This window comes from Odontesthes bonariensis, chromosome 19 (genome assembly GCF_027942865.1).
Source record: "Odontesthes bonariensis isolate fOdoBon6 chromosome 19, fOdoBon6.hap1, whole genome shotgun sequence".
In the NCBI taxonomy this organism is placed as follows: domain Eukaryota; kingdom Metazoa; phylum Chordata; class Actinopteri; order Atheriniformes; family Atherinopsidae; genus Odontesthes; species Odontesthes bonariensis.
This window is the reverse complement of record NC_134524.1, coordinates 15,989,616-16,014,381: the sequence shown is the minus strand read 5'-3', so window position 1 is coordinate 16,014,381 and position 24,766 is coordinate 15,989,616. Positions and strand designations below refer to the sequence as shown.

The 24,766-nt window shown below is 39.8% G+C and overlaps 2 protein-coding genes and 1 non-coding gene across 3 annotated transcripts in view; 1 reads left to right on the top strand and 2 right to left on the bottom strand.

Moving 5' to 3' along the window:
* The window catches only part of sema4f (sema domain, immunoglobulin domain (Ig), transmembrane domain (TM) and short cytoplasmic domain, (semaphorin) 4F), a 49,944-nt gene extending 46,147 nt beyond the window's left edge, over positions 1-3,797 (bottom strand). The window contains exon 1 of the mRNA XM_075450962.1: positions 3,002-3,797. Coding sequence (XP_075307077.1) covers positions 3,002-3,092 — 91 coding nt within the window. The 5' untranslated portion in view covers positions 3,093-3,797. The remainder of the gene's footprint in view (positions 1-3,001) is intronic.
* Positions 3,798-4,901: 1,104 nt separating this feature from the next.
* The window catches only part of m1ap (meiosis 1 associated protein), an 89,006-nt gene continuing 69,141 nt past the window's right edge, over positions 4,902-24,766 (top strand). Inside the window, exon 1 of the mRNA XM_075450880.1 lies at positions 4,902-5,060. Within this exon, the coding sequence (XP_075306995.1) occupies positions 4,902-5,060 (159 nt within the window). The remainder of the gene's footprint in view (positions 5,061-24,766) is intronic.
* Positions 11,566-11,637, bottom strand: trnaa-ugc (transfer RNA alanine (anticodon UGC)). Its single transcript has one exon. It is a non-coding gene; the product is annotated as a tRNA-Ala (tRNA).

The window sequence follows — 24,766 nt, the reverse complement described above, 5'->3', positions numbered from 1 at the left end:
ACACCGGTGAGAGTAAGAGCTGGATGCTTCCTTGTTTCCTTTTCACTATCACTTAACGTGAAGTAGGAGTTTCATCTTGCATGTAAAATTTGCAGGAAGCTCACACCGGACCTGTTTTAATTACAGCCACCCCCGTACCTTCCCACAACACACACAGCAGCATGCAATGAAATGATGGCTCAAACTGTAGTCCCACAAAGAGGCCATCGCTAGCCAAGTGTAAATGTTGGCAGGAAAACAAAATGCCACAAGAGAGTAATAAATCTTTGATTACTAAAGGCTACTGGCATGAGAAATGTTTGAATGGAGATTGTGTTAAGCTGCTGTTGACTACAAACAAAGATAAAGTATAGTTTTGGTGGACCATGCAGGTGGTTCGATAAGTGGACACTGGGTGGCCTTGAGAGCGACATAATGCCTGTGTACCCGCAAAGTTTTTGGCTATCCAAGCTAAAAGTAATAGCTCTTCTCTCCTGTGTCGTTAATAGACCCTGATCCAAACTGCACGGGTGGGCGACAGACCCCACCCCACTTGTGGCGACTCCCTAACAGGTTTCATGTGAGAGGCATTAAAGCTGGTGCTAAATCAGTGAAACTAGGTGGAGCTGGTAGAGAGGAAACTCTGATCCTGGCAAGAACGGCAAAGAGTTGGTGGAGATTTGTTTAGTTTCACCGCTGGCCCCATACGAGTACTTAATGAATATTTTAATCTGGACAGGCTTGTTTGTGACTTATTCTAATTCAACACCAACAACCTCAGAGTATATTAATTATTCTGTGTGTAATTTCAAGGCTAAATGTTTTATGACTTCTGTCCAGACACTTAAGCAGAGAACTGGAGCATTTCCACATCAGTCTAATTAGTGGCCCCATGAACACATCTCAGAGGCACAATAACATATGTGTCATAACTGCAGTGAAACATCTTTATGATGCAAGACAGACATGGAGAGCATGCGAAACAAATTTAAAGCGCAGCATCTTGTGGCATCAGTTGAAAAGTCACCATAATGATCTGTATTCTGGAGAGTGTGAAAGTCAGTTAGCATGTTGCCTTTTTGCTGCACAGCATCCGATGGCAAAATGTTTCTTGGAAGTTACTCTAAGAAGCTTAACACACACCCACACACACATGCACACACATCACATGACCATTTGTGTATTAGAACTTCCCTGTCTTACTTAAGAGGCTTTCTTTTGTCATCATAACACTTAAGCAAACACAGGAGAGCATGCACCCCTTATGAGGGTGGTCACAACCTTAACTCTGCAAGTGAAACGCTTTTTTGACTATAATCAAAGTATATATCTGTGCACCGAGCATACAGCCTTTCGAAAAATTGCATTGCTTCATAAAACACAAGCCACTCGTGCATTTCTTTGCCTGTTATTGAATTTCTGTGAAAACCGACTGAGGACAGCAACGTATCAGAAGGTTTCACACTCTGTGCCTCGCTCTCGTTGCTGTGTCTTGGCACTCACACAAAACTGTATTTGTTGTGAGTCCAGCATAACACAGACCACAGTTGCGTAATAAAACAGAGCCAGGGGGCTAATTTACGGACACTGCATTCATTCAGCAAATGAGCCCGAATCAACAGTAAGCAATGGTCCAGAGTAAGAGCCTGGAGGTTGATCACACATGGGAAAGACAAAGGGTTAACGCACAACAAGCTCTGCTGTTACTCCCAGAAGCAGGGCAAAGCCCATTAATACCATCAGGTGACCCGAGTGGAGACTAATGATCAATGGACAGAATGACGCAACCTCTAAATCTTTTCCTTCTCGCTGAATCAGGGTGTAAATAAAAAAACAATAGACGGGTGGCAATTGCCTGCAAAGAATCCGACTGAAACAAAGAGATTTAAGCATCCACAGAGTAAAATATAATCTCCACAAATAGCTGTGTGACTTTTTATTTTGTTGTGCTAGATGTGTGCTCTTTTTTTTTTTTTTTCCATTATAACTGTCAGTTGCCTCTTAGAGAGCAGGAAAGCTGGCATGTGTGTGACCATGAGGGTCAGCTGCACAAAGAGGGAGCTTGTTAGAGGACTGAGCTCCTCTTCTGTTCACTCCGACGTGTAGCCATAAAACATCTGTCTGGTTCTTTTTCAGCCATTATCACTTTGGCATGTTACTTGAAAGATGATGGGCACTGTTACTTTACAGGGAAATTAGTTCAGTGCTCTGCCTTCCCCTATTAGACTAAAAAAAAAGATGCTGAATCCCTACCAGCTTACAGAGCCGCTGATCCTGACCTTTGCCTTGTCTTGAACAGGCCAAATGTAAAGACACATTTCCTACATGCATCTGTCCTTCCAGTGAAATATATATTTGACTGAAATGCCCATTCAAAGCTAAAAATATATATATAATGATAATAATAGTAATACATGTCTCGGTCTACCACCACACTCCGGTGTTTCTGTGCAGACTGTGTACTTGTTGTTGGGTTGAGCACAACACGTCTGGCACCTGTTTGCTTTGCCAACATCATTTATAAAAGCAGCAATAAAGACTAGAGGCAGACGATTGCTTCTGCGCATTGAGTGCGTAAAAACCGGACTCCGGGGCAGTGGTTGGCTCCAATAACACATATGCAGGCTAAAGTGGGGTGAAGCGGAGCTCAAATTTGTCAAAACTCACCGTGCAATATTATGGGAGAACGCTTTCAGTTCAGCAAGTGATTAATGATTTGAAAGAACATGCAAACTCGGAGTTGCAAGTGTTGCTCCATTATCATACCATGCGCGACTGTTTTGATGCCCTACTTGTTATCACCAAATGTGCCATGCGCCTTGGCACGGAAAACATTGACAAATTCACAGTACAGGCTACGAATGTCAACTAAGTCCCCAGGGGGAAAAAAAAAAAAGAAAAAAACGACATAAACGTTCATGGAGATCAAGTCTGATTCTGTCTGAATTTGATTGTCACAAATTCGTAACCAAGCCTGCCTCGCTGACATTTTATTCCCCCCCACCTTACTGTTTGTACTCACCGCCAAGACTGCTCAAAGTCGCTGCCCAGGAGAGTGCGGAGAGCAGGCAGCACACCTGGAGAAAAACCAGCATCACACCACCGAGAGTCATCCTGTTTCAGCTCCCGTCCTGCACTCACAGTTGGTCTGATTTCAACGCCAAAAGTCCCTTACTCGTGGTTTCAGCTGCGATGCATCCTGACCCTGGTCCGTTCACAGGTTTGTGAGTTTAACAATTGCTCAGGACTCGGTCCAATCCAGTGATTAAAAAAACAGATATTATTTCTTGATGAAAAAGAGCGCCCTGTTTTGTTCTGCTACAGGTTACTGAATTCCCGGAGCTGCCATCTGCACAAAGCGCACAGAAGTGTGTGCATCCGCTCAGCGCAAATATGGTGGTGGTGGGGGGGAGGTATTTGTCACTAAATAAACGTGTCACGCTGATAAACAGTGGACGATTGTTTTAGTTATATTTCTGGTGTATACTAGTCACAAACTGCGCGCTAAAGTAATCCAAAGTACCGTCCTCTCGTGCAGAAATAATGTTCAGTGTCCCGGGCTATAATAAGCCGTGCAGCCTCGCTCTGCACCCGGTCTGAGCCTTGATGTCGCCTAGAGAGCCTGTCCCGCTGCGAGAATCAAACCTCCGCTGGTCTTCGTTTAAAAAATATATTATATATTGGTTTAAATTCAAACAAGAAAATAACGTCCAGGTCCCGAGCGCGCACTGTCTTGCTGGAGCTTGAGCGCTTGAACGGGATCACAGTGATACGGAGCACTGTGACAGTCTTGGAGCGGAGGATGTGCCGTTTGAGAGGCTCGAGCGCTGAGTGGAAGCCAAGCGACTCGCGCCCCGCCCTCCGACAGGGCTGCACTGGGACTACATACAGGTGAACGGATGATGTCACGGGCGGCAGGTGCATGTGGAGGCTGATTTTTCTTCAGAAACATGCGGCCCACACACCTGATGAACATCAGACTTCTAGGTTGACCTTGTTGATTCATGGACTGATTTTGTGGGATTAAGCAGCAATGGGGGTCAGATGAAACATTTATTGAAACCCTGATGATTTATGCACGAGTTCCAGAGCTGAAACTGAGATAGATTGTATTACAATCTATCTCATTACAATCATTGTAATCTATTTAAAACAAGCCAGGTTTTAAAGGCGAGGTTACCTACTCTGCACCATTCACAGCCAAATTGTGCAATATTTAGGCTAATGAAGCTACAATTGTAGATTGCTTGCTTGTTTTATTGTTTTGTTTGTTTGTTTATTCATTATTCATTTTTCCATTATACTGAAAGGAATACTACAAGTAAACTCCATTCAATAAATATTTCTAAATTGGACAATCTGGAATGCAAACCCAAATGTGTTTTCTATCCAATCATCATGTATGACTGTATGAACTCTTCTTGTGTCTTTCCTTAACCCGCCTGTCAGTTATCCAATTGCATCTAACAAATTCTGTTTTCTCAGAATGTTCCATGAATTTTTTTCATAAACATTTTCCATGTTTTGGCTTTTTTTTTTGGCTCGTCTAAAATTTGCATCACAATGATTCAGTTTGGTTCTCGAAACATTAAGCACAATACAACTCCAAGAGACCATTGGAGTTTTTAGTTCTCCAAACGTTTAAGAAACATTCCTCTACTGCACAACCTTGTTTAAACATTCTCTCTATGTTAATCTATGGTTCTTGTCAATGTAGCCTTCTGCGGGCTTTTAAAAAATACTAAAAACACACAAAAACTTCAGTACAATCACTTGAAAAAGAACACACACAAAAAAACTATAAACTACAGCCACTCCAGCTCAGCCAGTGTTCTAATCTTTTTTGATTAATTGTGCTGCCTCCATAAGCTCCTTTTCTCGCTTCCTCGTTTTTTTTTTTTTCCTCCTATGAGGAGAGCGCCATGACTAGCAATGCTGACTGGCTGATTTCACGGGGCGAGGGAGCAGACGTGTACCCCGACGTCAGGATAATGGGAGGGGTCACAGAGGAGCCCGGATTAAAGGATTTGGTAGATGAAGGGGGCAAAGGAGTGGAAGGAGGAGGAGGGCAGGGGTCAGAGGTGAGGCAACAATTTTTAAGAAAAGTCAGAAGGAACTTAAGAGGCAAGCGGCGCCATCTCTTAGAGAGTCTGATTAATTTCAAGCTGTGCGTGTCGCATCTTATGCGGTAAATTACTTTTGAATGACCAAACATCGCTTTGTATACACAATAGATGTCTTCATCGGTGACAGCCACAGCAGCTATCTGAGCTCAGAGCTTTTTTTTTTAGAAAGCCACCCGTGACTTTTTGGGTGGTGAGCATATTTATCAATGTCATTTAGGAGGTCAGAGCCATGCTGGCATGGGTCAGTCACTGTTTAGACTAAATGAAGTCCACCTGGAGTAAGACATATGGAGAGGTCTCTGAGCTGAGATACAGCCTCCTTCTGGACAGGTGAAGCAATCTCTAAAGAGATTGTTAGTATCTAGACCCCCTCTTTATGGATCGCACTGGCAACACATGGTAAACAGGGAATTCCGAGAAGAGGTTTCTATTTTGAATATCACTAAACAAAATGAGGAAAAACACAAACACTCTCAGACTGATTGAAGCTTTCAAATAACTCGGTGCACATTGGTTCAGTTTCAAACTAAACATTTACATAAAGTAGGGGGGTAAAATTGGGCATAAATGAACCACAAGCACCAACCACAGAGTAGTATGCCCTTAAAGGGATTGCCACGGCTGCTTATCTGTCCCCACACATTAATATTCAGAACTGCAGTCTGTGACCCTGCACTCCTTTGGCTAATATGTGTGTTAGTATGCAGGGCTGTTTATGCATTGCAACTTGCCTGTGAATGTGTGTCAGTATACCCATGCTTGCCTTCATGTGTGTTAGCCAAGACCAGACGCTGGCTGGGGCCAAAGGTTTTTTTGTGGGTCTGCATGAGTCTGAATGCGTGTGACTAATGGTTGGGAGCCACCGGTTGAAGCTAGAGGGGTTGTTGTGGGGTAAGAGTGTGACGGAGAGGAAAATCAGACAGAGGAAAGAGATGAGGAGAGACAGACTGCAGACCACCTCCTCCAGCTAATGTAGTTTTATGACTGAATCACTCAGGGAGCTGCTCCTTGATCGGCTTTGGGTCAGACAAACACACTGTTACGGCCACCAAGGCACACACACACACACAAATATATGTGCCATCGACCAACTGAAACCAAAGCTTTGGTTCAGTTCAAAATATCAAAAAGTTGCACCAGCATTAAAACTATTAAATCTGTCCCTGAGCTACTGTAATTGAAAGCAATACATGTTGTCGCTTGATATTAACTGTATTCCAAATCATATTTAGTCACAGTGTTTGTCAGAGAGGGAAGGGTCATCAAAGGCAGGAGACTTCTGCCCTGAGGAGCAGAGAGTCCACATGCGCTCACACACAGAAACACAAAGGCATTCATTTAGTTAAAAGCTTTCATTTTCTTAATTAAAACCATGATATAGTGACCCGTGACATTCTCCCTCTGCCTTCTCTCGCATCCCTCACCTTCGTGTTCCACATTCCCATCCCACTCTCCACCTCTCATATTCCATTCCTTCTCATCCAAATGCATTGATAAAGAGTAAGCACAACAGCTTATTGTAAAATCTCATCCTGTATGTGTGCATTTCACTCACAATGTCTGACTAAACAAGATTACTAGACAAGCGTGGGGTCAATCGTTACCCCACATACTACATGGTGTTTGTATCGCAACTGGCTGGTTGCCAACTGATTTTACCCCCCGTCCCTCACCTCTGCTGAGGAGGAAATGGAACAAACAGCCCAAAACAGTTTCCTCTAATCCCTCAACAATGGATTTTGTGGTTTTTATGTGGGCGGAGATGGAAAGGGTTCAAGCAGTGGGAGCTGAGCACAGGTAAGCCTGCAGTTTTGGATGAACGCTTCAGTTAAAGCATGTGATTGCATTTTTACACCAAACTGATTCATGAATGTGTATTTTTGTTCAAGTTGTGTAGAATAAAAAAAAATGTTAACCTACCACTGAGAAATTTAATGATATCAGGCTTTTACTAGATCTCAACGCCATTTGCACTTTATCAGTCGTCCGCTGTGTAATTATTGAGAACTGTGGGCTTTTTTGAGTTGAACTGGCATGTCAAGGCACACATGGACAATTACAGACACCAAAGATGTGTTTATGTTTTAAATATACTTCTGTTTAGTGCACCTGCTGGTTATATTCCATGGCAGATTGGGGTTTACACCTCACATATACTTTCCTCTTTTTATGGACAATTTCCCTTAACAGACTATGGCACTTTCAATTTTCTTTATAACGTACTCTTTTAAATAGAATTTGTTTATCAGGCCTCCTCCTCTATTCAAATCTTGCATCAATTTTGGCTTTACAACTTATGTGCAATAGGTGCCTATGTAGCATAACAGCCTTACTGTCTGAACAAATTCAAGGGTTTTTGTATTTACCCTAAAATGACCGAAACCTATGTGACTCCAGACCCTTGCACGCTTCATAATGCAGAAAATAAAACGGCATCAAGCTGACTTTTTTTACTTACTTTTACCTTTAAAACAGGCCCTGATATTCAATTGTGAATGTATCTTGATTCAGTCACCTCGTGAAATAAAAGAAAAATGACATCTTTTGAGCTTAATTTTAAGAATCTCTCAAGAAAGCTGAAGGAAATTCAGAGAGATGACTTGTAAATGAGAATGCAAGATTGATGTTAAATGGCCAAGGATTTGACAACTTGTGAAAAATTGCTATCATTCCCAAGGTAAAGGCCCTGTGAGGATACACAAACACAAAATTGAGCAAATGGTGGGGGGTTGTAGCTCTGTGGTAGAGAGCATGCTCTGCATTTATGAGGCCCTGGGTTCAATGCCTACCATCGCTTCTTCCAGTAGAGCCCTATTAGACATCAATACAATATTACTGTGAGTACTTAACCTTAGTTTTCTATTGCCCCTAAGGTAAATGATTGTTGTGGCCTGCACTCTGTTTTTCTCTGACAGGGTTTCTCTACAGTTGGGTTTGATTAGCAAAGCAAAACTGGAGCTGTCTGTTAAAAAGCTGCAGAAAAGAAATGTGAATCAAACACATATCCATTGACTGTTTTTTAAGTAAATAAATTAAAGTAATCCTTGGCTAAATAGAGATATGTGACATGTATTTAATCCAAATGGGGATAAATGGAGTGGTGGTAGAAGCTACATCGCAAGGGGTTATGATTCAGGAAAGGTGTAGCTGTGCAAAGTGGAAACACACCTTGAGGAGAATTAAAAGAAACAACTACTGGGGACATCCAGAGAAAGAAAACACACAGAACCTCACTCTGGGAATATCTGGGATATTCTATCCTATCCTCGAAGATGCCAGTTAGCCACTTGAAATTATTGCTTGCTGGACTTTTTTGGTATTGTTGTTGTTCCCATGACTGTAGGAGAAAGCTACTGAGAAGGTATTTACCAAAGTCAATGAAAGAATTAAGGTTTTGAGGTGAATCTGTTTTGCAAACTGCATAGCTTTTAACAAGACCAGAAAGATTTCAAAATAGTTTGTTTTTATTTTATCTCCATAGAGAGAAAATGAATTCCACCAAATTGCTGATTCTGTCTTCAAGTACCTATGATCTCGTTCAGCTGTCTTACAGGTGTGACATATACATGGCACATTGCACGTGATAAAGTGAAGCTTTAAAAATCTCAGCCCTCTGATGTCTTCAAGTTCAGCAGTAAAATGCTCAGCATTCCCAAGTTGGAACATTAATACAGCAACCTGTTTTTTCACTTTCCCAAGTGTGATATAAACACAACACGTGTGATGCATGCAAGAAAAATAGAAATGCACGTCGACAGGCATCTCCAGCTGCCACGGCTTCACTTCCTGAGGTGTTGCAACACAACGTCTGTCAGAGAAAACAAACGTACCGCGCATTGTCATAAAGCCTATATGTGCCCGTTTTCAGTGTTAAAAAAGTGTATCGAGCATTTGCTTACAGCAACTGACTTCATGCAGTCATCGGGGAGAACTGCGTCCGCTATCCTTTGCTGTGTTGTGAATAAAAGATGTTCAAACAATGCTAAGCAATTAATTATTCACATTTCATACAAAGACACAAGCACAGTCGAGCACATTCGACAAAAGGTCTGGTCAAATTAAATGGAGAAACCTCTGGTGTGGCCATTTAGCTTGAATTTAATCATCAGCCTCATCCGTCAAAGAGCAAGGGTACTTTGTAAGCCACTCACACAGCTAAATGAGTGTCATAACTGAATAACAATAAATCTAATCAGCAGATTCAGTGTTTTCCAACCACAGCTAGCCTGCCCAGTCTCATGCAGATGTGTAGCAGAGCTCACATGATATGATAGCAATCCCCAGTTATGTATATTCTAAATTTCAACCCTCACCGTGAATTTTTAATTAAAAGAAAGTAGAAAAAGTGAAAGAACTGTTGGGTCGGATGGAGATGGAAGTCAGTCTCTGTTGCATGGCAATCCACAGATTAATACAATACTCTTGAGCCACTCCTTATTTCTTCATATTTTTCTTCCCAGGAGCCAGAATTAGTTGTAATCTTTAAAGCAGTCTTGAGTAATATTTATTAATATGTGTGTCTTTGGATGCTCATTTTCAGAGGATTGGTTGTTGTTTTTGGGGGGTTTTTTTTCCAGAGAAATTAAGAAATGAGGGGAGGCTCATTTCATTGTGAAATTAATTCAATAATTGTGATGCCTGAACACTTTGTTGAAGATGTGTACAAAGTGTATGTCAGATAAAAAGTTTATTGATATATGTTCATGGTTAAAAAAAGCTGATTGCTAATAATAACGATTCCAAAAAATTTTTGGCTAAAAGAAACTGAAAGAGCTCATATTTTCTACAAATAAATGGACAAAACAACTTCTGAGTATTAATTTCAGTAACAAGGGAGGAAAAGTTGCTATGGCTGGTTTTGTAGCCACCTGATGTGATTTCTTCTGGGTGACAAACCTACAGCAGTAACACCCACAAACCCAAAGAACAGCGCAAATTCATCATGCGGTGGCAACGATGAGAGAACAGTGTCAAATATAATTACCCATTATCGCCTTTTAGTCTCAAACAAAGGTAAAATGTAATTAGCCAATGCTACTTTAACCTAATTCCCTGTTTTATAGTTGACAGATTCCACAGCAGATGGTGCTATCAATTATTGAGCCTGTGAAGACGAGTCTGCCCTCAGTCAGATTAAGGAGATTATTCCAACATCAACTCCCCTATGAACTAGACTCAGTCCCTTAGATCAACATACAGAATCAAGATCCACACACCCCGACGCCACCTCCCTCCCCCTATTTTAACAGTATCTATTTATCTGCCCTTCCGCAAAGTCTTAAGTCTTACATCGGCAGGGGGTATTTTTGTGTGTTTCACACATGAGATGTTTGAATTTGACCTAAATACACTATGTGTTGGGTTCTGTGAATGTTATTCGACTACATTGTACGATGATGGAGTCTTTGCATTCCACCCCACCCAATGCATGTGCCTTTAATCCTGTTAACCCACTCCAACTGTGTGAAGAAGCCAGGAGAGTAGGATAGAGCCCAGGGCAACTGCGACACCATGCCCCCTCCACCCTGCTGAGATCCAATTGAAGAAACAAGTGTTTGGTACAAAGCGGAGCCCCTCGACTCACTGGGACATTGATTCTTGACTGGTGTGAAAAATATTTGAAAAAGAAAAAAGAAAACCTCAGCATATAAATCTGAGGAACAGGATTTTGAGTGTGTGGGTGAAGAAGGAAGAGGAAGTCAGTTTAAACACCAGCTTACATTGCATTTGAGTTTAGTCATCAAGTAAAATCAGTCAGCGTTTCAACAAGATTATAAAGCCATGTTGATTGTTTTAAACTCTGCCTTTTCATCAGTGGAAAGCAGTTGTGCCAAATGATAATAAAAATGTCTTTGGTATGCTGATTTTATGAGTTGTATCTAATAAACCCAGTAACAAGGAAAGTGTGTTACCATTTTATTTTTTCAATAATTGCCCTGTCTCACCCGTAATGGTGTTGATGGGGTATTTTCCCCATCCTTTTTTAACTTTTCTTTGGCTGCATATATGCACCGAAGTGAGTCGATAAGGCTTTGAAAATTAAATACCAGCCTGTTCTCATTCCCAATACTTGGTCAGAAGCACGCTTCATTGGTTTTTATTGCAGTGGGTACACCCAAAGCATCACTTTGGGATATGCTGGGTTTTGAGAGCTGTTAATGTAACCATCACAATGTGTCCCCATGGCAAGGTGGACAAGTTCAGCAAAGCTTAACAAATTTAAATGTATTTTATAGTGTATTTGAACACCCAACTGTGATGTTTCCGATGTTTGTTGCGGTAAAGATCATTTTATAAAATAGTGCCCTCCTCCAGTGTAATTTGTAATAAGAGCAGAATTGCCGTTTGACAGTACAGCAGCTTAGGTAAAGCAGCCAACAACAAGTTTGTCCTGTCATTTGTGTTGCTTGTGTCATCCCGGCACATAAACCAAAGCAGCAGAAATCATTAAATTAACACCTGGAGATGCTGGGGATCTAACCCAGGGCCTCATACATGCAAAGCATGCGCTCTACCACTGAGCTACATCCCCTATACCTAACTGAAATCATTTATCCAGGACAATTTTCCTCAGACAAAAGTGTATCACCTGGATTTTTTTCTATTAATTTCTTATTTCCATCTATAACAGGCACATTTTGTGTCACAGGGCATTTAACTTTTGTTTCACTTCACTGTGATTTTCTCGAAGGTACTTCTTTTCTCTGCTGTTTTGTCATTTCTTTTTACTACAGTAGATAAGCGCAAATGTATTCATTTTTTTGCTGCTGTCACAACAAGTAAGACTGTTCTACTCAGAGACATCCAAACCATTTAGGGACAATCTACATCACAACTCCTCAGAAAAGTTCAACTAAGGCTTTTAAAGGAAATGCTACATCTTGATGAATAGACATTTTCCAACTTTAAGTGAATCCACGAGGGTCCATGTGTGCACATTTTCTATTGTAACTATATAAGCTTGCAGTATATGAGACGATTGGGTTCATCCCTCTTTATTCATTTAATAATGACTTTAAATAGAGTTGCGCTAATAGTAAAATCTGACCAATGAAACAATGAAATGGTACTTCTGAGTACTAAACTTAACAATGGGTGTTTTACATAGCCAGAAAAAAAGCAGTGTGGGGTTTGGAGTGCTCGTCATTGTCAGTAAGTTGCAAAGCCCTAAGAATAAGGGACAGTACAGTTACATCATCATAGTAGCTTTTACTCTGCAGATGTATGCTTGAAAGCAGAGAACCTACCATTGGGAGATAAACTGCTGTGTGTGGGAGCTTGTGCAGAGAAGTAAAGCCTTTACAGTAAACACCACCACAGCTTTGAATCTGGCGTTGGTTCTGATGGCCTGATATTTTGTTTCAATGTGGGCCCAAGCACATGTGGAATATTCCCATTTTAGAGCTGCTTTGCTGATAGTGCTCAAGGCCTTTCAGTGTCAAAGCATTTATTGTTTGAGGGAGAAGAAAGCTTCGGTTGTACTGGAGTCAAACATAATAAAGCTGCTCAGAGGCCAGCTTTAGCGCGGAGCCAGTAGTTACCATAACAGAATACATTTTGTCTGGACACCTTGTTCGACTATGTTATTCTAAAATTACCCCACTTTTTTTCTTTTTTTTTTGGTCAAAATCAGCAATAGGCTAAGTTCACACTTAGCATTGTGTCATGGATAATCCAATCATAACTGGATTGCTCTAAATATAGGAATACAGGAAGCATTGAGCACATCTCAGCTGATGGTTCAGGCCCAAAACTTTGTCTTTGGGCTTGATTAACAAATGGCACCAAACAAACATGCTACATTTAAGTATCAAAATGCTTGGTACACTGCTTGGCTCAATCATTACTGTGCAACCTAAGAATTGATGATGTTTATAATACACGAATGTTCTTTTGATCAAATTAACTCTGCTTAACTGATTGAAAATTCCTTTTTGATAAATTTTTCTTCAGAGAACAAGGCTTTTCTTTTCAAACATCTTTTCACTTTAAACTCAGCAGAATAAGGCTGAGAGACGAAAACATTTCAAGCCTTGCACAGTCATTTGCAAGAAAACTGACACTGCTGTGAGACTGTGTAAGATCACACTGGAGTAATTACACAGCAGCCAGTCATGAAAGGATAACAGACGATGATTATGGGGAGGAAACATATCATTTCGTTCAGCTGATTCAGTGGCTGATTACACAGATTATGTAGCACTATTGATCAACGATTGAATAATTCACAATGCATATGTGTGGCACAATATACATGGTGCAAATAGAAAGGCTTTTCCAGTTGAATTTTCCAATTGGGAACTTAGAAAATCCAATTTCCTGATTCAAATGGAACGCGCCTTACAACTGGTGGCACTAATGTTCAGCAGAAACAAAGACTCACTGAGATTAACAAAGAGTGCTTGAAGGGAAAACCCTGAATAGAAGATTTCTAATATTGAAAATGTAAGACAAAGTCAAATAATGTATTCAAATCAAACAGAGCTGAATTTCTAACGGTTTGTCACATATTGAAACTCAGACACCCATGGGGGGGGTTTGTTCCTCAGGCCAACATGAGGTTTGGTTTTGTAAGAAATCATAGAGTTTAGGGTGTAAGCTTTGTGTTTATGATGTCCTGGCTTCAACCCATCCCTAGAATCTTTATTTCTTGTGTCGACTAAATCAAAAGATTTAGTAAATGTCATCCAGCTTTCCCACGCTATTTACATCCCACAACACAGGAAGCGAATTTGAAATCAAGTTGATCAAAATTTGATCAAATGTCCTTGTACTTCCTGTAAAAAGAATAAATGTCAAGACTTTAAGGTAATTTGACTGTACAATTTGAATGAATTTTTTTTATTGATAACGACCACTTTGTCGTGCTGCATACCTGTAGAGTACGATGAAACATTGATTTTATGTGATGTTCTTTCATCGTATTCACTACTTATATCTTGCTTATAAATTCATAATTTGTGCATGCTAAATAATGTCTTTGATTTTTAATAAAGCAAGTAGAATTAATCCATTAAATAAAGATTATGCGAAGCGAAGGGGTTTGAGACTAAAAAGAAAGTGCCAGAAGAAAGCAGTGAGTAAGGAAGGAATGATGAGTGGACAAATGGAAGGTTGTAAATCTTTCATTGGCTGGTTGTAAGGGGGTAATTGCCTGGATGGAAGTATGTTGTTGTCATTGTTTGTTGAAAGAAGGAAGAAGGTATCCAGCTGGCTGTTTACTCCCTTGATGAGAGCTCCGTCATCTTAAGAGTTTGTGACTGAAAATTGAAAGAAATTCAGAGGGACTTAACGGGGGGAGAGGGAGTGACAGAAGGAATGGAGGGAGGAGAAAGACAATGGCATCTGTCCCTCCCAAGCATCTGCTGACTGATTACCAGGGGAGGAAGGGAAGAGAGTGTCTATTTTTTTCGGCAGCCTGAAATAAATGTGCACAGAGAAAATAAATATGTTCCTTAAATACTTTATAAGATTAAATAATATATTATTAACCATAAAGTCCCTTTTAAGAGAGAAGGTTCATCCCTCATCAGGAAAGGAATTCAAAGTGCATGTCTCACCCTTGCTAACCCTCCTCTACTACTGAGTGAGGGCACATGCAGAAGTGAAAGAGCTCCAAAAGTCATTCGCTTCCTCAAATATTACAATATTTTTCTTTTAAACAGAGTCGAAGAAATGATCACTTTTTCAGTAGGCCTTCAGAGAATATGTCAAAGCAAGTGAACAAAAAGCAAAATTCCATGTGAGCGTGTTATTTGGCTAAATGGGATGAATTTGGGTGCATGTCAGTTGACTGGTTTGTGGAATTTTTGACAAATCTGTAACTCTGACTGCTGGTAATGTCCTAAAGGTTTGCATTTAACACCAATGACAAGCCATAATATTGTGTAGAGTAGATTTGTCCAGTGAGTGAAATCCCCATGCCTAAGCAACAGAATAGGTCAATTAAGTGACTTCCAGAAGCAATATTTATGAAGTAGCCCAAATATTATACAGAGGTAGATGGTGTGGTGGGTATACAAGACATTTATTCCAGGAGACTGTACACACTATGTTCCGCATGGGATCAATATCATTCAATGCTTGTGTTGATTTTCTTTCAATCTTTTATTCTACCTGTATACAATTTAATTTCTTTAAATTTTTTAATGTTTGATTTGGTTTAGGCACCAAAAGGACTTTTTATTAGAGGCAGCTGGATTATTGCAAGAATCAGTCAATAATGTTGCCTCCCGAAGATGTGGAGATTGGTTATATCCGAAGAGGAGTGTATATCTTGACTGAAATGAGACCAACGTGCGATAAAGAAGGTTTTTCTCAGCTGGAACAATGTTTTCACTCACCTCCTGACTGATTACAGCAAGAGTTTGACTGATCTGATGTTGATCAGATCTCTTGGTCTGATTGTTTAAAGTCCCTCCCACCCACCCTTGACTGACGGAGCCAGACAGATGGCTCTTCCAATCATCTGCCAAACATTTTTTGAGCGCCTGCCTTTTTCCCAAAGACTTTTCAAAGATGTATTCCCCAGATGGTTCCTCGTAACGAACCATCTGGTGTTTCAGGTTAGTTTGGAATAGATGCTCGTAGCATTTACCTAATTTTAGGAGAGAAACTTCTCCCATCTGCGGAGAGTTTCACCCCATTATCTGGGTTAGGAGGGTGATCAGTCTTAAGTTGGCCCAGAGTAGACACGGTGACCACTCTGAAAAGATGTTGTTTTAACCTGCTTAGACAATCAACGCTTTTTGCAATATAATCGCTTCAACCGTGTTGTTACACATCTTTTGGACAGTGTCAGAAGAAATTCCCCCTTTTTGGTTTTTCCTTTGGCTTTGTGAACAGGTAGTTTCTCAAGACTTAATTGAACCTGACAGGCTTGTTTGTCAGCGTTGCCCCTGCGAGGAAAAAAAAGGGACTACTGATCTGCCCATGAAAGCGTGTACGGGAAACGGGCCAAAAAAAATCACCAGTAAAGTCAGAAAGTATTACATCAGTTAATCCTTGAACACTTCCGTCACATAATCTTCTCATCTCATCCTGAAGTTCTCTTAAGCCAAAAGATTTTAGCAAAAGAATTTATCTATCTATTAAAAAAAAATAGATAGCCTCAGATAATAGACATTTGGTCCAAATGTTTAATTCCCGGGAAATTTTTCAGTCAAAAAGCCACAGTGAAATAAAAAATTCCCGATAATAATACAAATGCAAACACATTTAAGTCTTACAATAAAACATCACATTTTCAAAAAATATTTTGCACAACATTCAAAATGATGATCACTACATTGCATATGTTCAGATGCACTCGGTTACTGATATAGAGACAAATGGAGTGGACATCCATTACAGTAGATACCATGAATTTGTCAATGTCAAACAGTTCTCTGACACGCACTCACTGTTCTCACTCTAACCATAAATGTAGCCAGTTGATGCATTGCTAAATATATCCTTTGTCACAATGTGGTACATTTAAATAGGTGAAAATATATATAAATGTATCGTAATTTCAAGTGGGGTTGTGTGTAGTACTTGTGAGCTTACATGCAGTAGACAGCGGTCAAGATACTCTGACCATGTTGTGATAAGAATGTTCTGGAGATAAGAAAATATTGTGACAAGTAAATAACCATTGCTGAGTAGCTGGGCTCCCTTGTTTCAGTTTCTCCAAACTGAGAGCGCTCTGACTGCTGTCTACAGGTGAGACACTAACTACTCATCACCCAGCTTCAAACAGATAATAGATAATCAAATATAAAACAAACAGATTTTATCACAAATTGTAGATAAACAGCACAACATTGTGGATACTATAAGATATAATCAAAGCTATACTACTGTCATAAACTCGGCTCCAAGTTAAACTAAAAATGTCAAAATTGTCAAAATGAATGACAGAAAATGTTCTGTATGGTAACAGTAAAACATTGGCATCAGTGTTTTTTCGTATTTCACTGCTACACACTTGTCTTCACGTATATTTTCACTAAATAAGGCACAGAATAATTGAAGGAATTCAAACTTTATTCATTTTCTTCTTCACAACAGTCTGGCTACTTGCTTTCTGGTGCCATTCAAACGCTCCCCATCCATTTACCTTTCGGTATTTCCCTCATATTTCATGTCCACATCCCTTCCTCCATCTTTTTTTGCCAACACTCCCAAGCTTCTCCTTTGAGCTCCTTCAACTCCCTGAAGACAGGCAGACCAAGAAGTCGGCTTTGGGGGGATGGGGTGATGGTGGTGCTGATGGGGGATGGAGAAAAGGGTGTGAAGAGCAGTTTTCCGAGAATGTCAACACCCACACATGTGAATACTAATCTGCATACACACACTGGAGAAACCAGCGCTACAAAAACTACACCCACTGACACACATGCTAACACCTAAGTACAACGGCTGCCAATCTCTCCACACAACCCCTCCTCTGAGGCCCTCCATGGTTTAATTGATGTAATTATATTTGCATAAGGCTGTCCTGTTTCACCTGACACACACACACAGGCACACACACAACCTTGACAAGTTTTAATAGGCGGATAATTGAATATGGTTCTCCCAATAGTGCCCTGAAGGGTCTATCTGTGTATATTGCCGAATGTTTCACGCTTTATGTTTACTTAGAGCAAATAAGAGCATAAGTGCTGCCTGCTAATCTGTAAATTGCAAACTTCAAAGCTACGTTGACTTGACAGGAGCATTTGGGGTCTTTATTTATTTTGCTTTATTCCTGATTAAGAGAAGTACCATCTTGGATGCAAAAAAAGGGGGGAAAAAATCTAATATGGCTCCTGTAACAAAGGTATCGCTCGCCAAGCTTGAATGCACCCCCATTTTGAGTACATCTGTTAATGAAAGGGAGCAAAAAATAATTAGGGAAAGGACTGAACTGGAAATCAGCTTGACATTTTCCCAAGTGCAGTTTTTATTTTTAATTATTACTGGGTTACAGCTTAATCAGAACACTGAATTTATGTCTACTCTTTGTCTAGGATGGGCAACAACGTGGGCAACATAATTATCATCTAAACAATGCAGCTGGAGGTGCTGATTGCAGCAGCTACAAGAGGCATTTGGCTGTTCTCTCACAGCTGGAGTAAGGTTAATTGTAGTTAATCTTAAACAGTGTATGCTCATTTTTAGATTAAACTAGTGTAAATCGTTACGCAAATCCTCCATAGCTCCCCACAATTTCCTACTTTAATGACCCACACACTCGTCCGGGATTTAAATCTCTAGGATCAGGATCAGACCGACATTAGCCCTGAAACTTAAGCTGAGTTCAACACACGCTGGTAGATCATTTTGTAAACATGGCAGTATTTTTCGAGATGAATACTACTCAAACCAGACTTTCTGGTTTCTCTCCTTTATATTTCTCAGGTAGCTCAGGTATCACATCTCTAACCAGTTCAGAGACTTTGGGGCCAGCAATGCCAAAACCTGATCCTTCTATTAACAGCTTAGAGGATGGTTTAGGCAGGTCTTTACAAATGCAAAGCTTGGGGAGTCTCTCAGAAAAGGGTTAGTTGCTGAGGGCCAACAACTTATTACTGCCACCTTTGAGTTGGTGTATGTCACACAGCTTAGGACTTTAGAAGGTTTTTTTTTCTTGTGTTGATGTGCTTTCATGAAAAAAAGTAAATATTAATTTAGATGTTATTTTACTGCCAGTTCAGCTTGCTCTTACGTTTACCTCTCATTTATTGATTGCAGGTACTTGCATGTGATTTAGAATGCTAACAAAATTTATATTGCAATTTGACTGTGGCTTGATCATAGTTCTTTTTTTTGGTGTCAGCAGACTTAATTATGTAACTATGTAATGTAAATGTAAATTTTGTTTCTGTAGATTGAAGTGTGTTTGCTTGCTAATTCAGACAGTTCGCATTGAATTGCCATCGGGTCTGTGGGACCCACATTGTGGGAACTCAAGATAATGGGCGGTGGGAGCAGCTCTTTACCCTGATTATTTCCCAAACTTCACCAAAAAGACTTCCTGAATAATCTTAACCAAACAGCCAATGAAAAGAAAAACAAGCAAAAGCAAAGTGTAACAATATCATTCACACATAAGATATTTGAGTTGAGTCACAGGACTTAAACTCACATCTCTTGGTTTTAAGTCTTGTATTTTGTACCTCCATCACCTCAAATTCAAACACCGAATATGTCGCTCCGCAGGATGATGCAGAAAACGATCTCTTGCCTCGATACTGAAAGCTCCAACTGAGGGTTTAGCTAGTGCGTCGAACTGTGCAGATTCATTTGCCACATGCTTAGATGCATCTTGGTTAGCTTACACTGTTCAGTTCTAATATTTGATCTGCTTCTTTTTGAACAGGTAAACGGTTTAGAGGCTTTAACTCTTCATCTCCTGCCAGTATCATTGTCTTTCACTCATGTATCCCATACATTAAATACCGGTGCTCATTGCCATTACATCACGTGCAGTACATGTAGGATAGAATGTGCAGGCAAGGAAGGTTTCAATGCTGTCAAACACCTCAAAGATATTCTTTAGAGAATGTGAATAATGCACGTGAGATGCTTTCAAAAATGAGAATGATTTGAAAAAAATTTGAATTTCTGAGACAGCTCTGCTGGACACAATGCACCGCTACATGTTTTAGACTTTTCCTTTATACTCTCTGAAACCATTCCATTTTTTAACCATATCTCCCTCCCCCCTCTCTATCTCTTTCCCTTTCATTTATGAACCCACCTCACCTACGCTATCCATCCCTCTCCTCTCCCCTCCTCCTCTTCATTTTCCTCCTCACACCAAGGCCCTCACCTAAAAATGAAATTTCTCTCGCTCATCGTCTCTTTCCCTCTCGGTCTCTGTGGAAGAGGGTCTATGGATCTTTTGTTCATCATCATGTTCATGTGGCCTCCTTCGGTTGCCACAGCAACCGGGTGTATACATATTGTACTGTTGCTCCAGGAGAGCGATGGAGATGGAGAAGAGAATGGTTGCAGAGAGATAAGAGTGAGGAGCGTTACACTGCGATGGAGACAGAAATTTTTAAGCAACCAAAAAAAAAGAATTAAGGAGATTTTTGATAATTAGGAGAGGGAGGAGGAGGGGGGGATAAAATTGCAGGGGGTGAGAAAAAAACAAAAGAGAAGTAAGACAAAAAATGTAAGATAAGGACACATTTTCCTTATTGATGGAAGCACAGTGCTTTACCCAGCAGATGAAATGATAGGATTTTCTAACAATGAGCCCAAAATACACCTGTACATAAAATTCTTATGACAGTGCTCAGAATTGCTTTATTTCATATTCATATCTTTGGCAGAGGATAATTAATTTATTTTATTCTGTTTTTTTAGGTAAAGCAAAATTATAATGCCATCTTCTTTTCTATCAGTTTTACATCAGCATTTGATTGTCCAACTTGTACGGAAAGCTCACCATGCTGTAGAGACACAAAATGTTCATTTTCAGAAGGGGAGAGCCCCAGGAAGATTTTGTTCAAATGGAAATGCTCTGCAATGAGAATGTGAAATATAGATACAGACAGCGCATATCCCTTCTTGCTTACCCTGTGAGCTCTCAAAATGTGAAAGTGACCCTTTATAGTTGTTAAATTATGCCATAATCACAGCTTACATTCACATTACATTCAGTTCTAAAATATTTTGTGTGACATAGAAGCACCAGAGGGGGAAAAGTATAAAACTAGTCTGTTTTATTCTCTGTTCTTTATTCATTTTCTTTTAACGATTCATTTATTTTTTATACTCAGGAGATCATTTTTATTTTTGGAGCGGAGGAGGACAAGGAAGTCTGAGTGATTCTGAATCTGAGAGAAGAGAATCAAGGTTCAGTAGATAAATAAATGAATGACCAAACACATGAATAAGACACAGAAAAGCCATGAGTACCAGCATCCGCATCCCGACAGCCTCTTCCTCCACCCAGTTGTCTGTGTTTGCTGTCTTAGAAACCCTGTAAGAATCCAAACCCTGCAGACAAGCTGCCATCTGCCATCCTGGCTCCGGTCCAGCCTCTCTTTTGAGCCAAGATGGTGCCTAGTCAAATACATTGAAAAGAGCTGCACCCAAAATCAGTCAAATGAGCCATGTTTTATTACATATGAAGACATGTAGACATCTACAAATCTAGATAAAGGTAAGCTAATAGCTATGCTGGTTTACACAGTGGGGAAAATGAGCTAGTTGCTGCATGTCAAAACCTGTCAACAGCAGGTTTAGTGTAAGCTCACCACTTTCAAAAGCAAAGACATATTTTAAAGATAATAATAGCAATAAAAACAGAGACAGTAATTAGGAGAAATAAAAAGTTTTTTATTTGCTACTATTACAAAAATATTGGGTACAATCTCCCTTTAAAGTGGCAAAAGTTTTCTTCTGTGCAAATGTCTACAGCTGGCAACTGATTCCATGACTGTGAGTTCCAACTGGGAATTTGCGGCTGTCTTAGGCTGCATTGTGAGGATCCAAGAAACTAAACAATTATTTTAAAAAAAGGAAGCCTCAATTGTTGCCATACTGTAGAAAACTCATATCAATTAAATAAACAGAAGGTGTAGTTTCGCTTTATCAGCAGCATAGTAAATGCTCACGTGAAATAGTTCACAGTTTGAAAAAGGAGCCATAAAGACTGAAACCAGTGTACAAAAAAGCAAAAACAAAAAGACTGTACAGAAAACTTTATGTAGATAAATGATAATGTAATATCTGACAACCAAAAAGAGATGGTAATCAAAGTGCAAATTTCCTCCCCAGAGAAAGAACAAGGACATGATAATATTAACACTACACAGCATTTCTGTGGTGTTCACAGGATAAACAAGCATCCATTGAATGGTTTGTAGAGTTGGTGGCTGTCTAGATGCATGGCTGATGACCTGCTTATATGTAGAGTGATTGGCTGAGCTGGAAGCTGATAAAGGCATGATGAGCTGACCCAGAAAACAGAGATACAGAGGAGCTATCAGTATCTAAGTGATTAACCATGCCAAATGTCTATACATGCATGAACATCCAGAAGAGTGCAAGGATCAAGACATGATACTTTGATCTCAAGCTAATGCGGACTCCTTGGCACTCCGTCTCATGACACAGACTGTCCTGGCAGTTCTCCATTATAATCATCTTTACACTCTCTCACGCATAGACATGCAAACATGCTCAAAGGACACCAGAATGCAACCCTAGCCTGTACAATTAAATAGGATTCTTATGATTATTACAAATTTTCTTTTCATCAGTGCCCCTTTATAAAAAGTAGTTGAAGTACAAACATGATCAGATTTGATGCAAACACCTAACACAGAGCCTCCAAAACTGAAAAGCTAAAAGTAAAACTCAACAGATCCGTTTTATTCGTCTGCGTCGCCAGCCCAGTCTAAAAAATGTGACAATGTAGTCACTTAATTGTGTTTATTTGAACAAAGATTGATTTTTTTTTTACTATTGTCCAGATAAACATTCAAAGCGCTTTATTTCAGTGGGACATGGATTGTGTGTACAGCACGTTCTGTGCGTTTAACAGAAGGGGCGAGGGAATCAAAGACAGGCAAGCGCTGATTAGTAATGACACAGAAAGGAAGTGAACTAACAGAAGTTAACACATTAACTGGATTTACCTAAACAAAACAGCAAATTACTTGAACCACTGACTTAGAAAAATGCTAAACTAAGTTAAAGAACCAAGCATGATCCAACCAAATCTAGAACATAGAAAAAACAATCCACAAAATTCCAAAGCTCGTGACAGGTTATGCACTGAAACTGCTTGGTTAGGGTTTACAAACGTGTTCAAACAAGATTCCACATGCACTTGTTCATACAGTCGCTAGAAATCGCATGTTTTTGAAAGGCAGTTATAGCTCACATTGCCTGTTTGAGAAAACCATCCATGATGTTGTTTTTGGTAGGACCCCAAGACTTCTCTTGAGCAGTTGAAACATATGATACCGAAACCCTTGGGGTTACCACACTACCCTTTGCAATGGAAAAGGATTCATTTATGTTTTAGTGGGTATGGACGTGTTTTGATAATCCACATATATGCTAATTTGGTTTATGGAGTTTATAGAAATAAATGTAAATTAAAGAGTAAAGACAGCACTCAGAATAAACCACAGAAAATCAAGACTAGTACTTGGCTGGGTAGTAAGTTTACGGTTAGCTCTGCCTTTGCCAGCTGCCTCCACACCATTCAGCTTCAGGATCCAGTTATATGAAGATTGAATTTCGCTGTGAAAGCCTCCCGGCCCCCTTAGGTTCTACAGGTTGAGTATTTTCAGCTGTCAAATGTTCTGTTGTCAGCTAAACTTATAGGAAAAAGTGGGCATAGACTTGGTGAAAAATTCAAGCATTTGTTCTGCTTAAATGCAGAAACAGAAACTAATTTATCACAACATTATTTAGACCGTACTGAAGATGTTAAAATGGTGCTAATCCTGCTTGTCTGTGTCGGACTTTAAACAGCAGGTACAGCCAGCGTCCATCTCCAATTCTATTTGTTATTTTATCAGGTCAGAAGGATTATGAATTATGTGTCTCCCATGTTCAGTGTGCATTTGATTACGGATTACACATGATTACACAGCACATATAGACTTATATACAGCAGTATAATCCACATACACATCATTCTTCTGGCATGTGGTGAAAGTCAGCATGTTTTCGTATGACTGGAAGATTAATAACAACTCTTTAATTACTTTAATAATTTGTGTGTATTCATAAAATCATTGTGTATGCTTGTGAGTGCATGACTGCACAAAAGCTTTAATCCATCTAAAATTAAAACGATATGTTCAGAATGGGTATTTTGGGTTTAAACGTAAGTTTAAATGTGTGTAAACGTGGAAATGACTGATTTTGTGACGATATGAAGCATTGTAGAAAACATACAAGAACGTGCTTGTATGTACCAGTTCATAGTCTCAGCTGGTGTCATCTGGGCAAAGGCTGGGGGGCACAATCCTGTCAAGGGGATTGTCACATATAATAAAGATGTTGTTATTAACGTAGTGTGCCTGTGTGTATGTCTTTAGTGAGTGGTCTATCATCTGCAGGATTAGTGCCTGTGGATTGAGTTTGAGATTAAATTCACCAAGCAGGGGTTCCTACTGTGGAAGGGCAGATTAATGTCGGTGTCTGTCTATGTGAGGTCTTTTGCTGTTATGTGACGTGCTCTGAGAAGAGAGACAACATGAGAAATGAAAATGTGTCCATTGTTAAAGTTTGGGCCAACTCAGTTTAGTCTGCGATTACAGCGGAGCGAGGCGGCAGATTACTCTTAAAGTAGATTTAGAAAATGGTGCTGCAAGAGTGCCGCAACAAAAACAACAAAGTCTCTTTGAATGCCCAGATTCATTTGTATCTGAAGATACTGATACTGGAGGAAAGTGAGAAAATAAAAAGAAACATTGTCCAACCAAACACAGCTGAAAATCAAACACAGTCCTAAGGAAGTTCGTGAAACCGTCACAAACTGATCAACTGAGTTGCATCCTGACTCAGTAGATTCTACAAATTAGTTTTAAGCTTTACTTTTGTCTTCAGCCACTTTAGTTTCTCCAGCTGTTTGGTTCAACAATTAAAACCTTGGTGATTACGGATAGGAAAATGTCATTGTTTGCCTTAAAACCTAACCCTCTTACATCTACTGT